Source organism: Lontra canadensis, unplaced genomic scaffold (assembly GCF_010015895.1).
Source record: "Lontra canadensis isolate GAN:19392208 unplaced genomic scaffold, GSC_riverotter_1.0 scaffold2, whole genome shotgun sequence".
Taxonomy (NCBI): Eukaryota; Metazoa; Chordata; class Mammalia; order Carnivora; family Mustelidae; genus Lontra; species Lontra canadensis.
Genome location: NW_022630996.1, coordinates 55106519 through 55124765, shown reverse-complemented (window position 1 = coordinate 55124765; position 18247 = coordinate 55106519). Strand labels below are relative to the sequence as shown.

The window sequence follows — 18247 nt, the reverse complement described above, 5'->3', positions numbered from 1 at the left end:
ATAGTAACTCTTCAAATTGTTTTTATGCAAAGCCAGTTTCATGCACACAATGGGTATAATAAATTAAGAAAAAGTAGATTCCCTTGTGACATCAGTCATTATAGTCAGTTTTATCTGAAATTTCATTTGAGATGATAATCTATAAATTCTAGTAATCCACAGATATCCACAAAGCACTACATCATTTTATGATTGTTGGAGACAGAATTGTAAATATCTACTTAGAGAGTGAAACATCAGTCTTAAAAAATCTAAGTTTCAATGGGATTCCTTTGTAACATTTTTTATGTGTTATTGTTTGAAGTCTTTCAAATTATCTGATCTTTGTATTTACTATAGCCCTTATAGTTTGTATGCATATTATTCTCTTACATAATTCTAGGGTATGATTTATGACTATCATTTACAAATATGAATGCCTTTGTGATGGCCATTACTTTGCTGTGAAGATTAAAAAATTAATAAGACATTTTGTCTTAGTTAAAAACGAGAGCAAGACTATAATTCTTCCTCTAAGTAACTCTATCTCATTGGGCAGATAGGCATGTAAACTGAGGAACTAAGGACTTATTAGTGCTTTGGATGTCTAAATAGGAGCGCGTGGCTGGCTCAGTCAGTAAAGCGTACAACTCTTGATCTCAGGGTTGAGTTCAAGCCCCCCTTTGGGTAGAGAGATGACTTAAATAAATAAATCTTTAAAAAAAACAACTAACAGTACCAGGTATTTGATACTGTAGAAATATAGAAACCATTGTTTTATGGAGCCAAGCAAACAAATACTTGGCAGAATGAAGTGTGACAATAACAAATGTTTTACCATATAAACCATATATATTACACTCAATACTGTAACAGTAGTTTAATTTCTAAAACTTACCACACATCTGTATTTCCATTAACTATCTTGAGAAAAAAGATTCTGAGAGACAAGCACTCTAAGACTGAGAATACTATTTTTATATTTTTATTATTTTTATGGCCTCTAATATAAAAAAAACTTTATTTTTAAAAACTGCACTGCCTTTTAAGTGAATTTGAATCCATTGTAAGAAGTGATTTCTGAACCCAAGTACTGTAACCAAATGCAAACATATGGTTGTTATATTTTTCTTGTTTTTATAGCTTTGGGAGGATATTGTTTTTAGAGCAAATATTTTATTTTTTCCCAGTATGAGTTTTAAAAATCTAATAAAAACAAAGTCCTTGAAGGTACTCTTATTACAGAAGTTTCAGGGAGTAGGACTGTCTGCAAAAAAAAAAAAAAAATGTTTTCATATTCACATTTACATAAGAAAAGAATTTGTTTTACAAAAAGACAGCTTTTATTAACAATCTAAAGGAGTTGGCTTCAAAATAATTTGAAGCAAAATTTGTCCCTAGCACAGAATTGATTTATTTAAACATTTACAGATTTATTAACAAGTGACCTATTAAGAGAAAACGTCTAAATAATGTGTTGTTTCTGTTATCAAATATAAGGCATTTATCTGTATTTAACCTTTTAGAATCATTGTGTTTATTTGAATGTATACTTGTTTCTTCTAATATTTGGAGGATATTTAATACATGACTTAGTTCCATTTGCATATAGGAATATTCCATTTTAGAAGCTCTCTTTATTTAAGTAGCCTTATGTATTGACCCAGGTAAGAGAGCATAATCAAGTTAACTAATTGTCACATTCTCATGAACTTTATATTGAGAGGAAATAAAAGACAAATTGGAAGATGCCTGAGTGGCTCAGTAGATTGAGTGGCCAGCTCTAGGTTTCAGCTCAGATCATGGTCTTAGGTTCGTGATATCAAGCCTGGTGGTGGACTCAGTGTCTGTTTCAGGTTCTCTTTCCTTCTCCCTCCAGCTTACATGTGTGCACATGTGCTCTCGCTCTCTCTCAATTTCAAATAAATGCGTATACAGTCTTTAAAAAAAAAGACAAATAGAAATCATCAGCCTTTAGTTTGAAATCAAATTTAAAGGATTTTGCAGTTGTAGTATATTTAAATGAAGAATGTATGTATTTTACATTAACCCTGAAGTACAGGTAATGTAAAATGTTAAAAGGCAAATGTATGGAGTATAGCAAGCACTTAGCTTTGTTTCTGAAAGAAATGAAATTACAAAAAAGAAAATTTAAAAGATACCAAAAGTTATAGTAGGTATATACAAGGCATAGTAAATGTTTCTAGAAATGAGAGTTGAGTAAAATTTTCCATAGGATACCAAGTAATGTACTATTAAAAATAATGTACTAATGCAACATTATGATCAGCAAGTTCATATAATAATGGCATTGACTTCTGGATTCCTGTCTGGGTATGGGGGTGACCTGAGGCCAGTTATTTGAAGACCCACAATTCTCTACCCATTTCTACATACCATTCTACACATACTGCTATATATGTCCCTACACACATTTTTATACATGATTCTACACATACCTCTGTACACCAATCTTTTCATTCCTATATATATATATATGTGTATATATATCTCCCTATAGACATTCCTTCATACACTACATGTATCCCATACACAGATCCCCTACAGAGCCCTTTATAAGACCCTTTATGCACACACCCTGTATATATACATACAAACTCAAAACTAAAAACTTAGCCTTCCTGTCCTTAGTACATGTGATGTACCCTTATTCTTTTCTATTAAATTTTACTATTAAAACCAAATTGTTCAGAAGTCACTAAACCAACATCTTGTTTAGACTAGAACATACTTGCTGTTCTAGTACATCCAGATTGATATATTGGTCAGTGTATTTTTGCTATGTGTCTAGGCATTTGAATATAGATACAGAAGCAAATAAAACCTAGGAGGAAGTAATATTTTGCTTACATTCCAAATTTTTTAGACACTTTTGTTAAGCTTTCATGTTGTGATCTATGATTGTTCAGCAATGATGAGATATGGATTTATAATTATTTTCTCACCATATGATACACAAACTACAAGAATATATTATGTAGAAATATATAAAGAAACTAGAAGTTGAAGCAAAAAGGTTCAAATGTTAGATTTAAAATAGCTTTCTGTCATACAATTGAAATTTCTATATTTTATGATTAAATGATAGGCTTCATAACAGTAGAACAGCATTAGATTGCAAAGTTTGGCATTATCTGAAATTATTCCCAACTACTTATGGACATTGAGAAATATTTAATATCTGGGAAACATCTTTGATGTATCATCAGACTTGTCATGAAAATGTCAGAAAGCCAATATGTTTTCTATTATATTTATTATCTGTGAGGTAACTGCTTTCTTTATATATCTGTTTCTACAAAATTGAAGTTACTTGAAACATGCCTGAGAAATGTAAGGTGTATGGTCAGTCAGACCAGGATTTGAATATCTACTCCTCCACTCAGTAGTTGCAACACTCTGGGCAAATTCCTTAACCCTCTGAGTTTCAATGTCATCATCAGTAAACTTAAGATAATACTTAGAGGCATGTTCTGAGGACCAAAGAATAGCATATATAAAATGCCTCACACAATCCTGGCTCATTAAATCCTCCATAAATGGTAATATATATAATTCTGATTATTATTATATACCAAAAGTTATGGTAGATATACAAAAGATATAGCAAATGCTTCTAGAATTGATGAGAGTTGAATAAGATTTTCCATAGGATATGATGTATTGTACTACTACAGTAATAATCTTTTGTTTATCCTGATCTGTGAGCAAAGCCAAGCTATTTTGTTGCATCCATGTTTGATTTTTCATAACTGAAAGATAGGAATGCCAAAAAAACTTTACAGTAGTTCTTTATATAATTGTTACTGTCAAAAACATGCCTTGAAGGGGAAAAAAAAAAAGATTCCTTGAGGAAAATAGTATCATGTATAAATCTGGTTGTATACTCTTTTTCTCTGGGTTAATATGAAATTATAGCACAGTACTGTTTCATGATTTTTTCAACAAAGGATTATATGAATATTGTATTTACTAGGCATCCCAAATTTTAATTCAAGCTATTAATGTTATTTTTCACATGCTATTAAATTATTGCTGATAACAGGTCAATAGATACTGCAAATATGCTCAGAATAAGTAATGTCCTCAATAAGTAAATGTCAGCCTTAAAAATTCAGTTGGTTAGAATTATAAAGCCCAGGAAGAGAATTGGTTCCCCAAGGTTATTAGAGGAAAATACCAGCTTCACCTCAAGTTCTAGTCATAATATATTTCTCATTCATATAAATAGTTGGAATCTTTGAATTTATTTTTTATTATTTTTATTAACATATAATGTGTTATTTGCCTCAGGGCTACAGGTCTGTGAATCATCAGGCTTACACACTTCACAGCACTCACCATATCACATACCCTTCCCAATGTCCATAACCCAACCACCCTCTCCCTACCCCCAACTCCCTAGCAACCCTCAGTTTGTTTTGTAGCATTAAGAGTCTCTTATGGTTTGTTTCCCTCCTGATCCCATCTTGTTTCATTTTTTACTTCCCTATCCCCCAAGCCCCCACCCTGTCTCTCAAATTCCACATATCAGGGAGATCATATGATAATAGTCTTTCTCTGATTGACTTATTTCACTCAGAATAATACCCTCTAGTTTTATTCATGCCATTGCAAATGGCAAGATTTCATTTCTTTTGATGGCTGCATAGTATTCCATAGTATATATATACCAATTATTCTTTATCCATTCATTTGTTGATGGACATCTAGGTTCTTTCCATCGTTTGGCTATTGTGGACATTGCTGCTATCAACATTCAGGTGCACGTGCCCCTTTGAATCACTGCATTTGTATCTTTAGGGTAAATACCCAGTAGTGCAATTGCTGGGTCATAGGGTAGCTCTGTTTTCAACTTTTTGGGGAACCTCCATGCTGTTTTCCAGAGTGGTTGCACCAGCTTGCATTCCCACCAACAGTGTAGGAGGGTTCCCCTTTCTCCACATCCTTGCCAGCATCTGTCATTTCCTTACTTGTTAATTTTCGCCATTCTCACTGGTGTGAGGTGGTATATCACTGTGGTTTTGATTTGTATTTCCCTGATGCCGAGTGATATGGAGCACTTTTTCATGTGTCTGTTGGCCATCTAGATGTCTTCTTTGCAGAAGTGCCTGTTCATGTCCTCTGCCCATTTCTTGATTGGATTATTTGTTCTTTGGGTATTGAGTTTGATAACTTCTTTATACATTTTGGATACTAGCCCTTTATCTGATAGGTAATTTGTGAATATCTTCTCCCATTCTGTCGGTTGTCTTTCGGTTTTGATAACTGTTTCCTTTGCTGTGCAGAAGCTTTTGATCTTGATGAAGTCCCAATAGTTCATTTTTGCCCTTGCTTTCCTTGCCTTTGGTGATGTTTCTAGGAAGAGCTTGCTGCCTGTGTTCTCCTCAAGGATTTTGATGGATTCTGTCTCCCACTGAAGACTTTCATCCATTTTGAGTCTATTTTTGTGTGTGGTATAAGGAAATGGTCCAGTTTCATTCTTCTGCATGTGGCTGTCCAATGTTCCCAACACCATTTGTAGAAGAGACTGTCTTTTTTCCATTGGGCATTCTGTCCTGTTTGGTTGAATATTTGTTGATAGTAGAGTTGAGGGTCTATTTCTGGGCTTTTTTCTGTTCGTTCCATTGATCTATGTGTCTGATTTTGTGCCAGTACCATACTGTCTTGATAATTACAGCTTTGTAATACAGCTTGAAATCTGGATTATGATGCCACCAACTTTGGCTTTCTTTTTCAACATCCCTCTGGCTACTCGGGGTCTTTTCTGGTTCCATATAAATTTTAGGATTATTTGTTCCATTTCTTTGAAAAAAATGGATGGTATTTTGATAGGGATTGCATTAAATGTGAAGATTGCTTTAGGTAGCATAGACATTTTCACAATATTTGTTCCACAATATTTGTTCACAATATTTGTTCCAGGAGCATGGAACATTTTTCCATTTCTTTGTGTCTTCCTCAATTTCTTTCATGAGTACTTTATAGTTTTCTGAGTATAGATTCTTAGCCTCTTTGTTTAGGTTTATTCCTAGGTATCTTATGGTTTTGGGTGCAATTGTAAATGGGGTGGACTCCTTAATTTCTCTTTCTTCTGTCTTGTTGTTGGTGTATAGAAATGCAACTGATTTCTCTGCATTGATTTTATATCCTGACACATTACTGAATTCCTGTATGAGTTCTAGCAGTTCTGGAGTGGAGTCTTTTGGGTTTTCCACATAAAGTATCATGTCATCTGCAAAGAGTGAGAGTTTGACTTCTTTGCTGATTCAGATGCCTTTTATTTCTTTTTGTTGTCTGATTGCTGAGGTTAGGACTTCTAGTACTATGCTAAATAGCAGTGGTGATAGTAGACAGCCCTGCCATGTTCCTGACCTTAGGGGAAAAAAGCTCTCAGTTTTTCCCCATTGAGAATGATATTCACTCTGGGTTTTTCATAGATGGCTTTGATGATACTGAGGTATATGCTCTCTCTCCCTACACTTCGAAGAGTTTTGATCAAGAAAAGATGCTGTACTTTGTCAAATACTTTTTCAGCATCTATTGAGAGTATCATGTGGTTCTTGTTCTTTCTTTTATTAATGCATTGTATCACATTGAATGATTTGCAGATGTTGAACCAACCTTGCAGCCCAGGTATAAATCCCACTTGGTCGTGGTGAATAATCCTTTTAATGTACTGTTGCATCCTATTGGCTAGTATTTTGGTGAGAATTTTAGCATCAAGGATGTTGGTCTGTAATTCTCTTTTTTGATGGGGTCTTTGTCTAGTTTTGGGATCAAAGTAATGCTGGCCTCATAAAATGACTTTGGCAGTTTTCCTTACATTTCTATTTTTTGGAACAGTTTCAGGAGAATAGGTGTTAATTCTTCTTGAAATGTTTGGTAGAATTCCAGAATTCTGTCTGGCCCTGGGCTGTTATTTGTTGGGAGATTTTTGATGACTGTTTCAATCTCTTTACTGGTTTGGGGTCTGTTCAGGTTTTCTATTTCTTCCTGCTTCAGTTTTGGTAGTTTATATGTCTCTAGAAATGCATTCATTTCTTCCAGATTGTCAAATTTGTGGGAGTAGCGTTGCTTATAATATGTTCTTGTAATTGTTTGTATTTCTTTGGTGTTGGTTGTGATCTCTCCTCTGTCATTCATTATTTTATTTATTTGGGTCCTTTCTCTTCTTTTTGATATGTCTGGCCAGGGATTTATCAATCTTATTAATTCTTTTTCAAAGAAACAGCTCCTAGTTTTGTTGATTTGTTCTACTGTTCTTTTGGTTTCTATTTCATTGATTTCCGCTCTGATCTTTATGATTTCTCTTCTCCTGCTGGGTTTAGGCTTTCTTTGCTGTTCTTTCTCCAGCTCCTTTAGGTGTGGGGTTAGGTTGTGTGTTTAAAACCTTTCTTGTTTCTAGAGAAAGGCTTGTATGGCTATATACTTTCTTCTCAGGATCGCCTTTGCTATGTCCCACAGATTTTGAACAGTTGTGTTTTCATTATCATTTGTTTCTGTGAATTTTTTCAATTCTTCTTTAATTTCCTGGTTGACCCATTAATTCTTTAGTAGGATGCTCTTTAGCTTCCATATATTTGAGTTCTTTCCAACTTTCCGCTTGTGATTCTGTTCTAGCTTCAGAGCATTGTGGTCTGAAAATATGCAAGGAGTGATCCCAATGTTTTGGTACCAGTTGAGACCTGATTTGTGACCCAGGATGTGATCTGTTCTGGAGAGTGTTCCATGTGCACTAGAGCAGAATGTGTATTCTGTTGCTTTGAGTTGGAATGTTCTAAATATATCTGTGATGTCCATCTGATCCAGTGTGTCATTTAAGTCCTTTATTTCCTTGTTGATTTTTTTCTTGTTGATCTTTTGCTTGGATGATCTGTCCATTTCAGTGAGGGGAGTGTTAAATTCCCCTACTATTATGGTATTATTGTTGATGTGTTTCTTTGATTTTGTTATTAATTGGTTTATTTAATTGGCTGGTTCTGTGTTAGGGGCATGGATATTTAAAACTGTTAGATCTTCTTGTTGGACAAACCCTTTAAATATGATATAGTGTCCTTTCTCATCTCTTATAATAGTCTTTGGCTTAAAATCTAATTTCTCTGATATAAGATTGCCACCCCAGTTTTATTTTGATGTCCATTAGCATGGTATATATTTTTCCACCCTCTCACTTTAAATCTGGAGGTGTTTTGGGGTCTAAAATGAGTTTCTTGTAGACAGCGTATTAATGGGTCTTGTTTTTTAGCCATTCTGATACCCTGTGTCTTTTGATTGGGGCATTGAGCCCATTTCCATTTAGGTTAACTATTGAAAGATAAGAAGTTAGTGCCATTATATTGCCTGTAAGGTGACTGTTACTGTATATCGGTCTCCGTTCCTTTCTGATCTACAACTTTTAGGCTCTCTCTTCCTTAGAGGACCCCTTTTAATATTTCCTGTAGGGCTGGTTTGGTGTTTGCAAATTCTTTTAGTTTTAGTTTGTCCTGGAAGCTTTTTAGCTCTCTTCCTATTTTCAATGACAGCCTAGCTGGATATAGTATTCTTGGATGCATATTTTTCTCATTTAGTGCTCTGAATATATCATGCCAGTTCTTTCTGGCCTGCCAGGTCTCTTTAGATAAGTCTGCTGACAATCTAATTTTCCACTGTTGTGTGTACAGACCTTTTGTCCCATGCTGCTTTGTCACTGAGAATTGTAAGTTTTCCTATTTGATGATGGGATGTGGACCTTTTTTTATTGATTTTGAGGGGAGTTCTCTGGGTCTCCTGGATTTTGATTCTTCCCTTCGGCAAATTAGGGAAATTCTCTGGCTGTAATTTGTTCCAGTATACCTTCTGCCCCACTCTTCTCTTTCTTTTTCTTCTGGGATCCCAATTATTCTAATACTGTTTTGTCTTATGGTATCACTTATCTCTTGAATTCACCCCTTGTGGTCCAGTAGTTGTTTGTCTCTCTTTTGCTCAGCTTCTTTATTCTCCAACATTTGGTCTTTTATATCACTGATTCTCTCTTCTGCCTCATTTATCCTAGCAGTAAGAACCTCCATTCTTGATTGCACCTCATTAATAGGTTTTCTGATTTCAACTTGGTTAGATTTTAGTTCTTTTTTTTCCTCCAGAAAGAGATTTTATTTCTCCAGAAAGAATTTCTCTAATACCTTCCATTCCTTTTTCGAGCCCAGCTAGCACCTTGAGAGTCATCTTTCTGAACTGTAGTTCTGACATTTTACCAGTGTCCGTATTGATTAGGTCCCTAGCCATCAGTACTGCCTCTTGTTCTTTTTTTTGTGGTGAGTTTTTCCGCCTTGTCATTTTATCCAGATAAGAATATATGAACGAGAAAATAAATACTAAAAGGGTGGCAAAGACCCCAGAAAAATGTCCGCTAACCAAATCAGAAGAGACCCAAAACCGGTGGGAGAAGAAACGGTGAAAAACAAACTAAATATAAAAAAAAATGCATATGCATATATATGTATATATACACATATATATATGTGTGTTTGTGTGTGTGTGTGTGTGTGTGTGTGTGTATGACTGGTGAAAAGAACAGAGCCACCCACTTGATTTTGGGTGTATTCTGGTCTATTAGAAGTAACTACCTACCAAAATTTTAAAGAAAGAAAAACATATACATATAAAAATAAGGGTAAGCACGATGAAGGGATGGAATATGACTGTAAAGATGAAGGTCAAAAAAATTCTAAAGGAATTAAGTTGGTTGGAATAAGAAAAAAAAAAAGAGGAGAGAATGTGCTCAGGCCAAAGCTATGTGCTAGATTTAGGGTATATTTTGATCTATTAGAAGAAATTGTATTCCCCCCTAAATTTTTTTGTATCCCAAAATTTTAAAGGAAAAAAAAAACGTATATGTATACAAAAAATAGGTTTAAATACAATGAAGGGATAAAATAAGACTATAACAATGAAGGTTTAAAAAAATTTTTTTAGATAGGTATTGTTAAGAGAAACTAGTTAAAAAACGTTAAAAGGGGAAAGAGGAAAAGTTAAAAAAAAATAGAATAAGAAAAAAGTTTTAAAAATTTAATTTTGCAAGACTATAGGATCATGGGCAAAAAGCCATGCAATCTATGCATTACTTACCCCAAGCTTTGGAATTCCGCTGTCCTCCTTGGTAGGTGAGCTTTTCTTGACTGGATGTTCTTGTTGATTTTCTGGGGGAGGGGCCCGTTGCAGTGAGTATCAGATGTCTTTGCCCGAGGCTGAATTGTACTGCCCTTGCCAGGGGCCAGGCTAAGTAATCTGCTTGGGTTCACTCTTGCGAGCTTTTGTTCCCTCAGTGTTCTTCCTAGAGCCTTGGAGGACGGAAATGAAAATGGCAGCCTCCCAATCTCCGGCCCAGAGGAGCTGAGAGCTAGGGTCCCCACTCCTCATTGCACCCTCAGAGAAAAGCAGTCAATCCCTCCCGTCTCCCTGGTCTCTGGCTGTGCTCCAAGCTCACCCGGCCTGTAACCAAGCACTTCTGTCTCTGGTGCTCGGCCCCATTTGGAGTCTCCACACCCAGTAGAATCCTGCTGCGCACTCCGCGCTGCTTCTCCGGAGGATGAAGGAAGGGGTCTCTCCGATCTCCCACTTGTGTGGTCCCTGCTCGAGGAGCAGTTGTCTGACTGTGCCTTGGATCATGGTTTAAGGTAACCCTGAGCTGAGAGCTCACTCTTCGGCTCTGTCTCTGTAGTCTGCTTCCCCATTCCGGCTCTGATACCTGGGAGCTATGTCACACTCAGACATCCCTGGTCTTTCAGTGACCCATAGGCCCTGAGACCACAATGTTCCTGTGAGGGCTCCACCCCAACTTAGCCTCTGGAGCAATATGCCTCAGTGGAGCAGACTTCTAAAAGTTCTGATTTTGTGCTCCACTGCTCTGCTGCTTGCCGGGAGCCGGCCCCTCCCGCCGTGGTCTCTCTTCCCGTTCCTTTGAATTCACTTCTCAGCATGTCCTATCTTGCAGAAAGTGGTCAATTTTCTGTTCCTAGAATTGTGCTCTTCTTCTCTTCAATCTCCTGTTGAGTTTGTAGGTGTTTGGAATGGTTTGACAACTATCTAGCTGAACTCCTGGGACCTGAGGTCATTTCAGTCTGCTACTCCTCTGCCATCTTGCTTCTCTCCTATCAGAATCGGTGAATTTAAATCTAGAATTGACTTTACAGTCACCTGGCCAAATGCTCTTATACCTCATTTCCCTCAAGTTTATCTCTGTATTTAAGAAATCTGGGGTTCCAAAAGATTTGTGAATTGTCCAAGACCTATAATGATTAGCAGGGCCCAGTTAAGGACTTTGACTTTCTGTCTCCAAGTCCATCAGTCTTTGCCCTATATAGTACTGATGTTCAGTGGTCCTTTATGGATATTTGTGGTTAAATCTCTTACAGTGCCTATACATTTCCCAAATATTGTCAAAGTTCTGTGACTATCTAATTGGGCTTGTTGTTTGGCATTTGTAGACCAAATTAAAATATTTTTCTTATCATTTTGATGTAAAATAAGTTATTTAAATTTTTTTCTTGCATTGTCCTGTGTAATAGTTTGAGTTTCATCAAGAGCATAATTTGATATATGGTTCCAATAGAGAAGTTCAATCTGTGTACATATTTTATTCTTTGAAATTATCAGCTTCATTTTGCATCAGTGTTTTTTGTTTTTGTTTTTGTTTTTTTAAAGATTCCATCCATTTATCTGACAGGCAGAGATCACAAGTAGGCAGAGAGAGAGGGGAAGGGAAGCAGGCTCCCTGTTGAGCAGAGAGCCCAACTCGGGGCTCGATCCCAGTGTCCTGGGATCACAAACTGAGCCAAAGGCTGAGGCTTTAACCCACTGAGCCACACAGGGGCCCCTTGCATCAGTGTATTATGTGAATCTCTGATTATAGGTATTTTTGTGTTTCATTTTTAATCTAGTTTGAAATTGTTTCTAGCATGTATGTTTTTATACTTATCACCTGATTAGTGATATTGCTGTTCCTAATTGATACTTCCTTCTCCTTAGCATGTAGTCTTCCAAAATTTAAAAATACTGCTTCATGAAAGAAAAACAAATACTAGCATGTTCTCCTCAAATTCTCAGACTATGAGAATTTTTTGCTTACAAAAACCTCAGTGGCTACCTTTTAAATATCTGGGTATCAGAAATGGCAAACTAAAAGGAAGAATTTACTTTAAAAACTTCACTGGTTATTTTTATTTTTACACGTTAGGATTTTTTAGACTTTTTTTTGTTTGTTTACAGATGCTTTTGAAGCAAAGCTAGTAGTTTTACTGTAGTTGACAAAATGTGCTATAGGCAATGTTAAATTTATTATTGATTTAAATTCATGAGCCATAAATGCATATCCCAAACACATGTAATTGCAGATTTAAATTTTCTCAGTAACCTTAGGTATCCTGAAATTTAAAGCTGGTAGAAATATTTGATGCCCTTTTCCATTCTTACAGTGATACACATTGGAATTACTCACTGGTGTATAATGGATCATTTTTTATCTACATCTTGTGTTCTGTTTATATAGAATATTTATGTTTTCTCATTTTTCTGAACTAAGAGATACACATAAAACAGGTTTGAAGTATCCACTATAATTCATTGCTTGAAAAGAAAGACCTTAGAGTGATACTGTATGGAAGAGAAAACTATCTAAATCATTTTAGCAGCAAGCTTATAACCAAGATAACATCAGCATTTTCCTTCTTAAAAATGTATCTTCCATATATTAAAGTAAGGATGCACTATTTTATTAAAAATAGTATGACAAGCTTAACCTATCATTATCACAAACCTACCTTATAGAAGATCCTTTTTTTTTTGATGGGGGGGGGGAAATAGTAAGATTTTTGTTGTAGTCACATGTTTACTATACCAAATCACCAAAAAACTCCAGTAAAATGCAGGAAAAAAAAAAAGGTAAAATAGTTCTTAATAATGTAATACTTTAAGTTCACAAAAACATTATCCTCTATAAAAATACAGTGATAAAATGTCATTAAGGACCTAACGGTTAGTTGACTAATATCATAAAAGTTATCAGTTTGAAAAATCTAGTATATTCTGCTCACACTAAGTGTAGCTGTGTAATTTACTGCTTCAGTGTTTTCACAGTTAAGTATTTGCTTGGGATGGGAACAATCTATATACTACTTGATCTGTATTACTTAAAAAAATTAGAACTATAAAAGGTTTTTTAGGTATGTCAGAAATACATGACAGGCTTTGGGAATCCAGATTTACATTTCTTTTTATTTATTTATTTATTTGTTTGTTTTTAAAAGATTTTGATTATGTATTTGCCTGATATCACAAGTAGGCAGAGAGAGGAAGGCAGGGGCGGGGGTGGGGAGGAAGAGGCTTCCCGCTGAGCAGAGGGCCCACTGTGGGCCTCGATTTCAGGACCCTGAGATCATGACCTGAGCCAAAAGCAGAGGCTTAACCCACTGAGCTACCCAGGCACCCCTAGATCTACATTTTTTTACTTTGACATTGCTTTTTCCAACAATGAAAAGTAAAATTTTATTGAACAATGATCTTATTGTTATTATTGAACAATTTTATTGAATAATAAAAAATATTTTCCTCAAAAAGATGGTATGCTATAGTAATTTAAAGTAAATAAAATTCATAAGCTTCATTTCGCATACTTCTAATACAAATAATGCATTGTTATTTTGTTATTTTATTTTTTAAGATTTAAAATTTTTTTTTTAGTTTTTTTATTAACATATAATGTATTATTAGCCCCAGGGGTACAGGTCTGTGAATCGCCAGGTTTACACACTTCACGGCACTCACCATAGCACATACCCTCCCCAATGTCTGTAGTATTTTTTAAGATTTTATTTATTTATTTGACAGAGGGAAAGATAGGGAGAGCAGGAACACAAGCAGGGGGAACAGAAGAGGGAAATGGAGAAGCAGGCTTCCCACCGAGCAGGGAGCCCGATTCGGGGCTTGATCCCAGTCTCCTGGTTTCATGACCTGAGCCAAAGGCAGACGCTTAAAAGACTGAGCCACCCAGGTGCCCCTGCATCATTATTTTTATTATTACCTTTTTTCATATTGCTGCTTATCTAAGGTGTGTTTTGTAAGGAATTTAGTGGCAGATTATTTTAATAGCTGCATTTTTAAAATGTATTATCTTGCTCTAATTATTATACAAGTAATGTATGTTCACTAACATCATTCAGAAAAATGCAGAAAAATTGATAAAACAAAACTCATAACCTACCTTTCAGAGATTACCACTGTTAGCATACTGGTATATCTCTTTTTAGCTTTTGATCTTGCCTTCATTTAACAAACATTTACTGAGCATTTTTTAAGTGTAAGGGCCAGTAATCATTGCTCAGTACATGGCATCCATGGCCGGATATAACCCTCATGAGGCCTGCTTAGAGTCTGTCAGAGAATATAGACAAATGGGATGGAAACTATGGGAAAAGGCCCCAGGTACTGTTAAAACCTGTAGCAAGGGAACTAATGTAGCAAATGTAACCTATAGCAAAGGAACTAATCTGGTTGATTGTGTCCCAGCAAATATTCTTGTTATTTTTAGAATGTAGTAGGAGTGTTCTGTGATGCCAGTAATGTTAAAGGCATATGTTCTCACTTGTTCTTTTTTCTTTCTCTTATTTTAAAAATTTCATTGGCCATTTCACCGAAGATCTAGAAAAAAATAACATTCTGTGTGCATAAACTTTCATATGTGAAAAATTCACATTATTTTAAAAAAACACTATGGTGTCATTATCACTGCTATAAACTTAAATAGACTGAAAATGAGCAAATCTCCAAAATGTCTCTTAGGCAATTTCTTCATTACAGGCTGAGAAGAATTTAGCATTTCCAAATTATTTTAATGGTAATATAAAGTTGCTGATTCACTTGTTAAAATTTATGGAAGTATTTTATTTTATCCAGCTTTAACATTGCTGTTGTCCTAAAGCAGTTAGCACAGTTTCATGTCAATTTTGCAATAATATTTTATAGTAATATACTTAATCAAACTATCTAAAAAACAGTTTTTCTAATAAAATAATTATGTGCTTTGTTCTTATCATTGTGAAATATGCTAATTTGAAAAGTAACATGTATTAGATATACAAACAATACCATAATTGTTTCATTAAAAACAGTAAATTAATGTCATAGAATGCTAAGCCTTTTGATCTTTTTACTTATATTTTCATTCTATTCTCTGTTATAAATAATCGTATTTTAAACTTCTTATATTACAAAACAAACAAGAAAATATGAAAGCATATTTCATATTAAAAAATTTTAATTGTGGCAAGTTCTTGAATTTGTTGATCCTAAATTCTTCATCATGAATGAACTATATTAAATTAATTCTATTATCTTAAAATGTCTCATTGGAAAATCTAGACTTAATAACAGTATGTTTCATGACATAGTTTCCAGTGCTTTATAGCCAGAACACGAAAATTCCTATAATAGAATATTTAAATATTATTAATTTTGAAAGCAAATAATTTTGTTATGGTCTAAGACTTCATCTTAGAGACTAATACCAAAAGAATATCAGATAGAAATATTTTAGTTCTTTCAAGAAGAATTTCATTTATTTAAATTTTCTTTGACAAACATGTTTTAATATCTCCCAATCTTTCAGAGCCTCTAACTTTGGCCTCATCCTTTCTCCAACTATTGCCCATTTCCAAACTACTACAACAAAACTTCTGAGTAGTTGTCTGTACTCAATACTTTCAGTTTCCTTTTCCTCCAAAATTAGAAATGTTTATAAAAAATAAGTGAAACAGTACAAATATTATATACCTCCTGACTACAGTCATGTAGTGATAATTCTCAGAACACTAAATTGAAGTTGGGACAATCACTCTGATTTAACTGTTTATGGTTGGCCGTATAAAATGACATATAGGCACATTAAGAAAATAAAAGCAATTATAGATCTCTGCTTTGTCTGAAAGTTTTTCCCTTTCATATATACATTCAGCTTCATATGGTCATTTCGAGGATAACTAGAACATACCAGACTTAAAAGGAGATGCTGAAAGGTGTTCTTATTTACAGTAAATGCAGAAGACTTTGTGCAAATCAGTGCTGCAGTTATATTTTGTTTTTTATTCAAACTAAAAGTCTTAGAGACTAGGATGGAGAATATACCACATATTGTTTTTAGAGGAATATTTTTATGCTACAGGCAAGGTTTGATTAATATAGAAGATATAAAATATAATGCTTAACAAAAAGCCCAGAAATAGTATTGTCCGGAGCCCAGGCGATCAGGAGTAATTTTATTATGATTCTTTTGGTCTTTCTACCATGGTTCAAAGATTGCTTTTATAACTCTAGTCATTACTTCTATGTTTGAAATTTAAAAAGAAGGATGAAGTGTAAAATGACATTTTCCATTCCCTCTTTAAGCTATTTCAGCTAGGTTTTGATACCTACCAATCCACTGAAATGGTTTTTGTTAAGGTCACTTACAGTCTCTTTCTTGTCAAATTCAATAGTTTTGCCTTTGTTTGAATCTGATCTGACCTCTCAATATCATTTGTCAATCTATTGACCATTCCCTCTTTCTTAAAAAATTTTCTTACCTTGGCTTCTGTGACACCCATTTTCTTCCTACACGACTGGCAACTCCTTCTCAGTCTTCTTAGCTAAATTCTCCACCTCCACCCAAGTAGTATTACCATGGCTTAGTCCTTAAGGCCTTTTTCTCCTCAATTTACATATTGTTTCCTAGATGATTACAAATAGTCTTAGCTATATGTTGAGGACTTCAAAACTTATACCAGCCCTTAATTCTTCTGCCAAGATCTAAATTCATATATCCAAACATGTGTCAGATATTCCCATTGAATATTTAAAGATTGTCTTAGGCTTACTAGTGCCAAAATATAATTCTTGTTTCCTGACCCTTCATCACTCCATCACAACTACTTCTCCTATAATTTTTACCAACTTAACCATTTTTGGTGCCCAAAACAGGAAATCATGTCTAATTACTCTTCTTTTGTTTATTCCCATATTTACCTATCAGCCTACCCTCACTCTGAACTGTACCATACTCTGAAGCATATCATACTTTCTATTCACACTACTTCTATAGGACTCCAAGACACCCTCATTCCTGATATGGACGGTTATAATAGCCTTTTGCCTTATTTCCTATTTTCATTCTTACCTATCTTCTACTTTATGTTGCAACTAAAACAAGCATAAAATTCAAAATCAAATCAGATTACTTAAATTTTTAAGCCCTTCAATGGCTTCCCATTACACATAGAATACCCAGCATTGCATATATAGTAATATGGAACATTTAATCTCATACCAAATATGCTGACCCTTCTGGTGCACATGCATGCTGCACTCATTTTTACTGGAAGGTCCTTGCTCTTATTCTCCATGCCCAGATATTCTCTTCTCACAGATGAGTACATGAGTGTCTCCTTCATACCATTCAGGTCTCAGCTTAAATGTCACCATGTTAGTAGAGGTACTTTCCTGACTACTTTGTCTAAGAAAGTATGCTGCCACACTTGGTATCCCCTTCCTTTTTCCTTTTTTCTGCTACATCGGAATTTGAAATTACCTGTTAATAGTTTATTATCTGTCTTTCCCTGTTAGAATTTAAGATCCAAGAGGATAACTGTGCTGTTTCTCCCATTTCCTAGAGCAGAACCTGGCACATAGTATACACATAGGTGTAGATTAGTCAACAAACAGAAAACAACAATATATTGTAAGTTTAAGTAATTCTTAATGTAACAATTATCATTTATATTGAAATACTAAAATTGTACTTAGAAAGGGAAGCCAAATGATCATTTTTATTCTGGTTAGGTTTTGAGGTTAGATTTTTATTTTCCCATTTTACAGGTAAGGAAACCAAGACTAAGACATCATGTGCCTTTCCCAAAAGCACATCAATAGTAAGTGCCAAGGCAGGATTACACCAAAGCCTAGACATTGTCCACTGTGCTCATGTAGATGTCTTGGGTAAGAACATCACACAAGTGTTTTTCAGTATAAAACCGTTCAGTTCACCAATGATGTATACACACAATGTTGCCAACATTTGATTTAAAATCATATTGCTTCATTGCAGTCAATTCTCATCGTGAAAGACTTCCAGACAGCAACTTAGGAGACCTGAATTCTGATCCCAGCTCTACTATTAATTAGCTGTGGGACCCTGGGGAAGTCAATTATGTTCTGTAAGAGGCTATTATGTCAGCAGTATAAA

General features: G+C 34.8%; 1 protein-coding gene across 1 annotated transcript in view; it reads left to right on the top strand.

Moving 5' to 3' along the window:
• Nucleotides 1-17949, top strand: part of PHF14 (PHD finger protein 14) — a 188656-nt gene extending 170707 nt beyond the window's left edge. The window contains exon 19 of the mRNA XM_032874144.1: nucleotides 17881-17949. Within this exon, the coding sequence (XP_032730035.1) occupies nucleotides 17881-17934 (54 nt within the window). The 3' untranslated portion in view covers nucleotides 17935-17949. The remainder of the gene's footprint in view (nucleotides 1-17880) is intronic.
• Nucleotides 17950-18247: the final 298 nt, after the last annotated feature.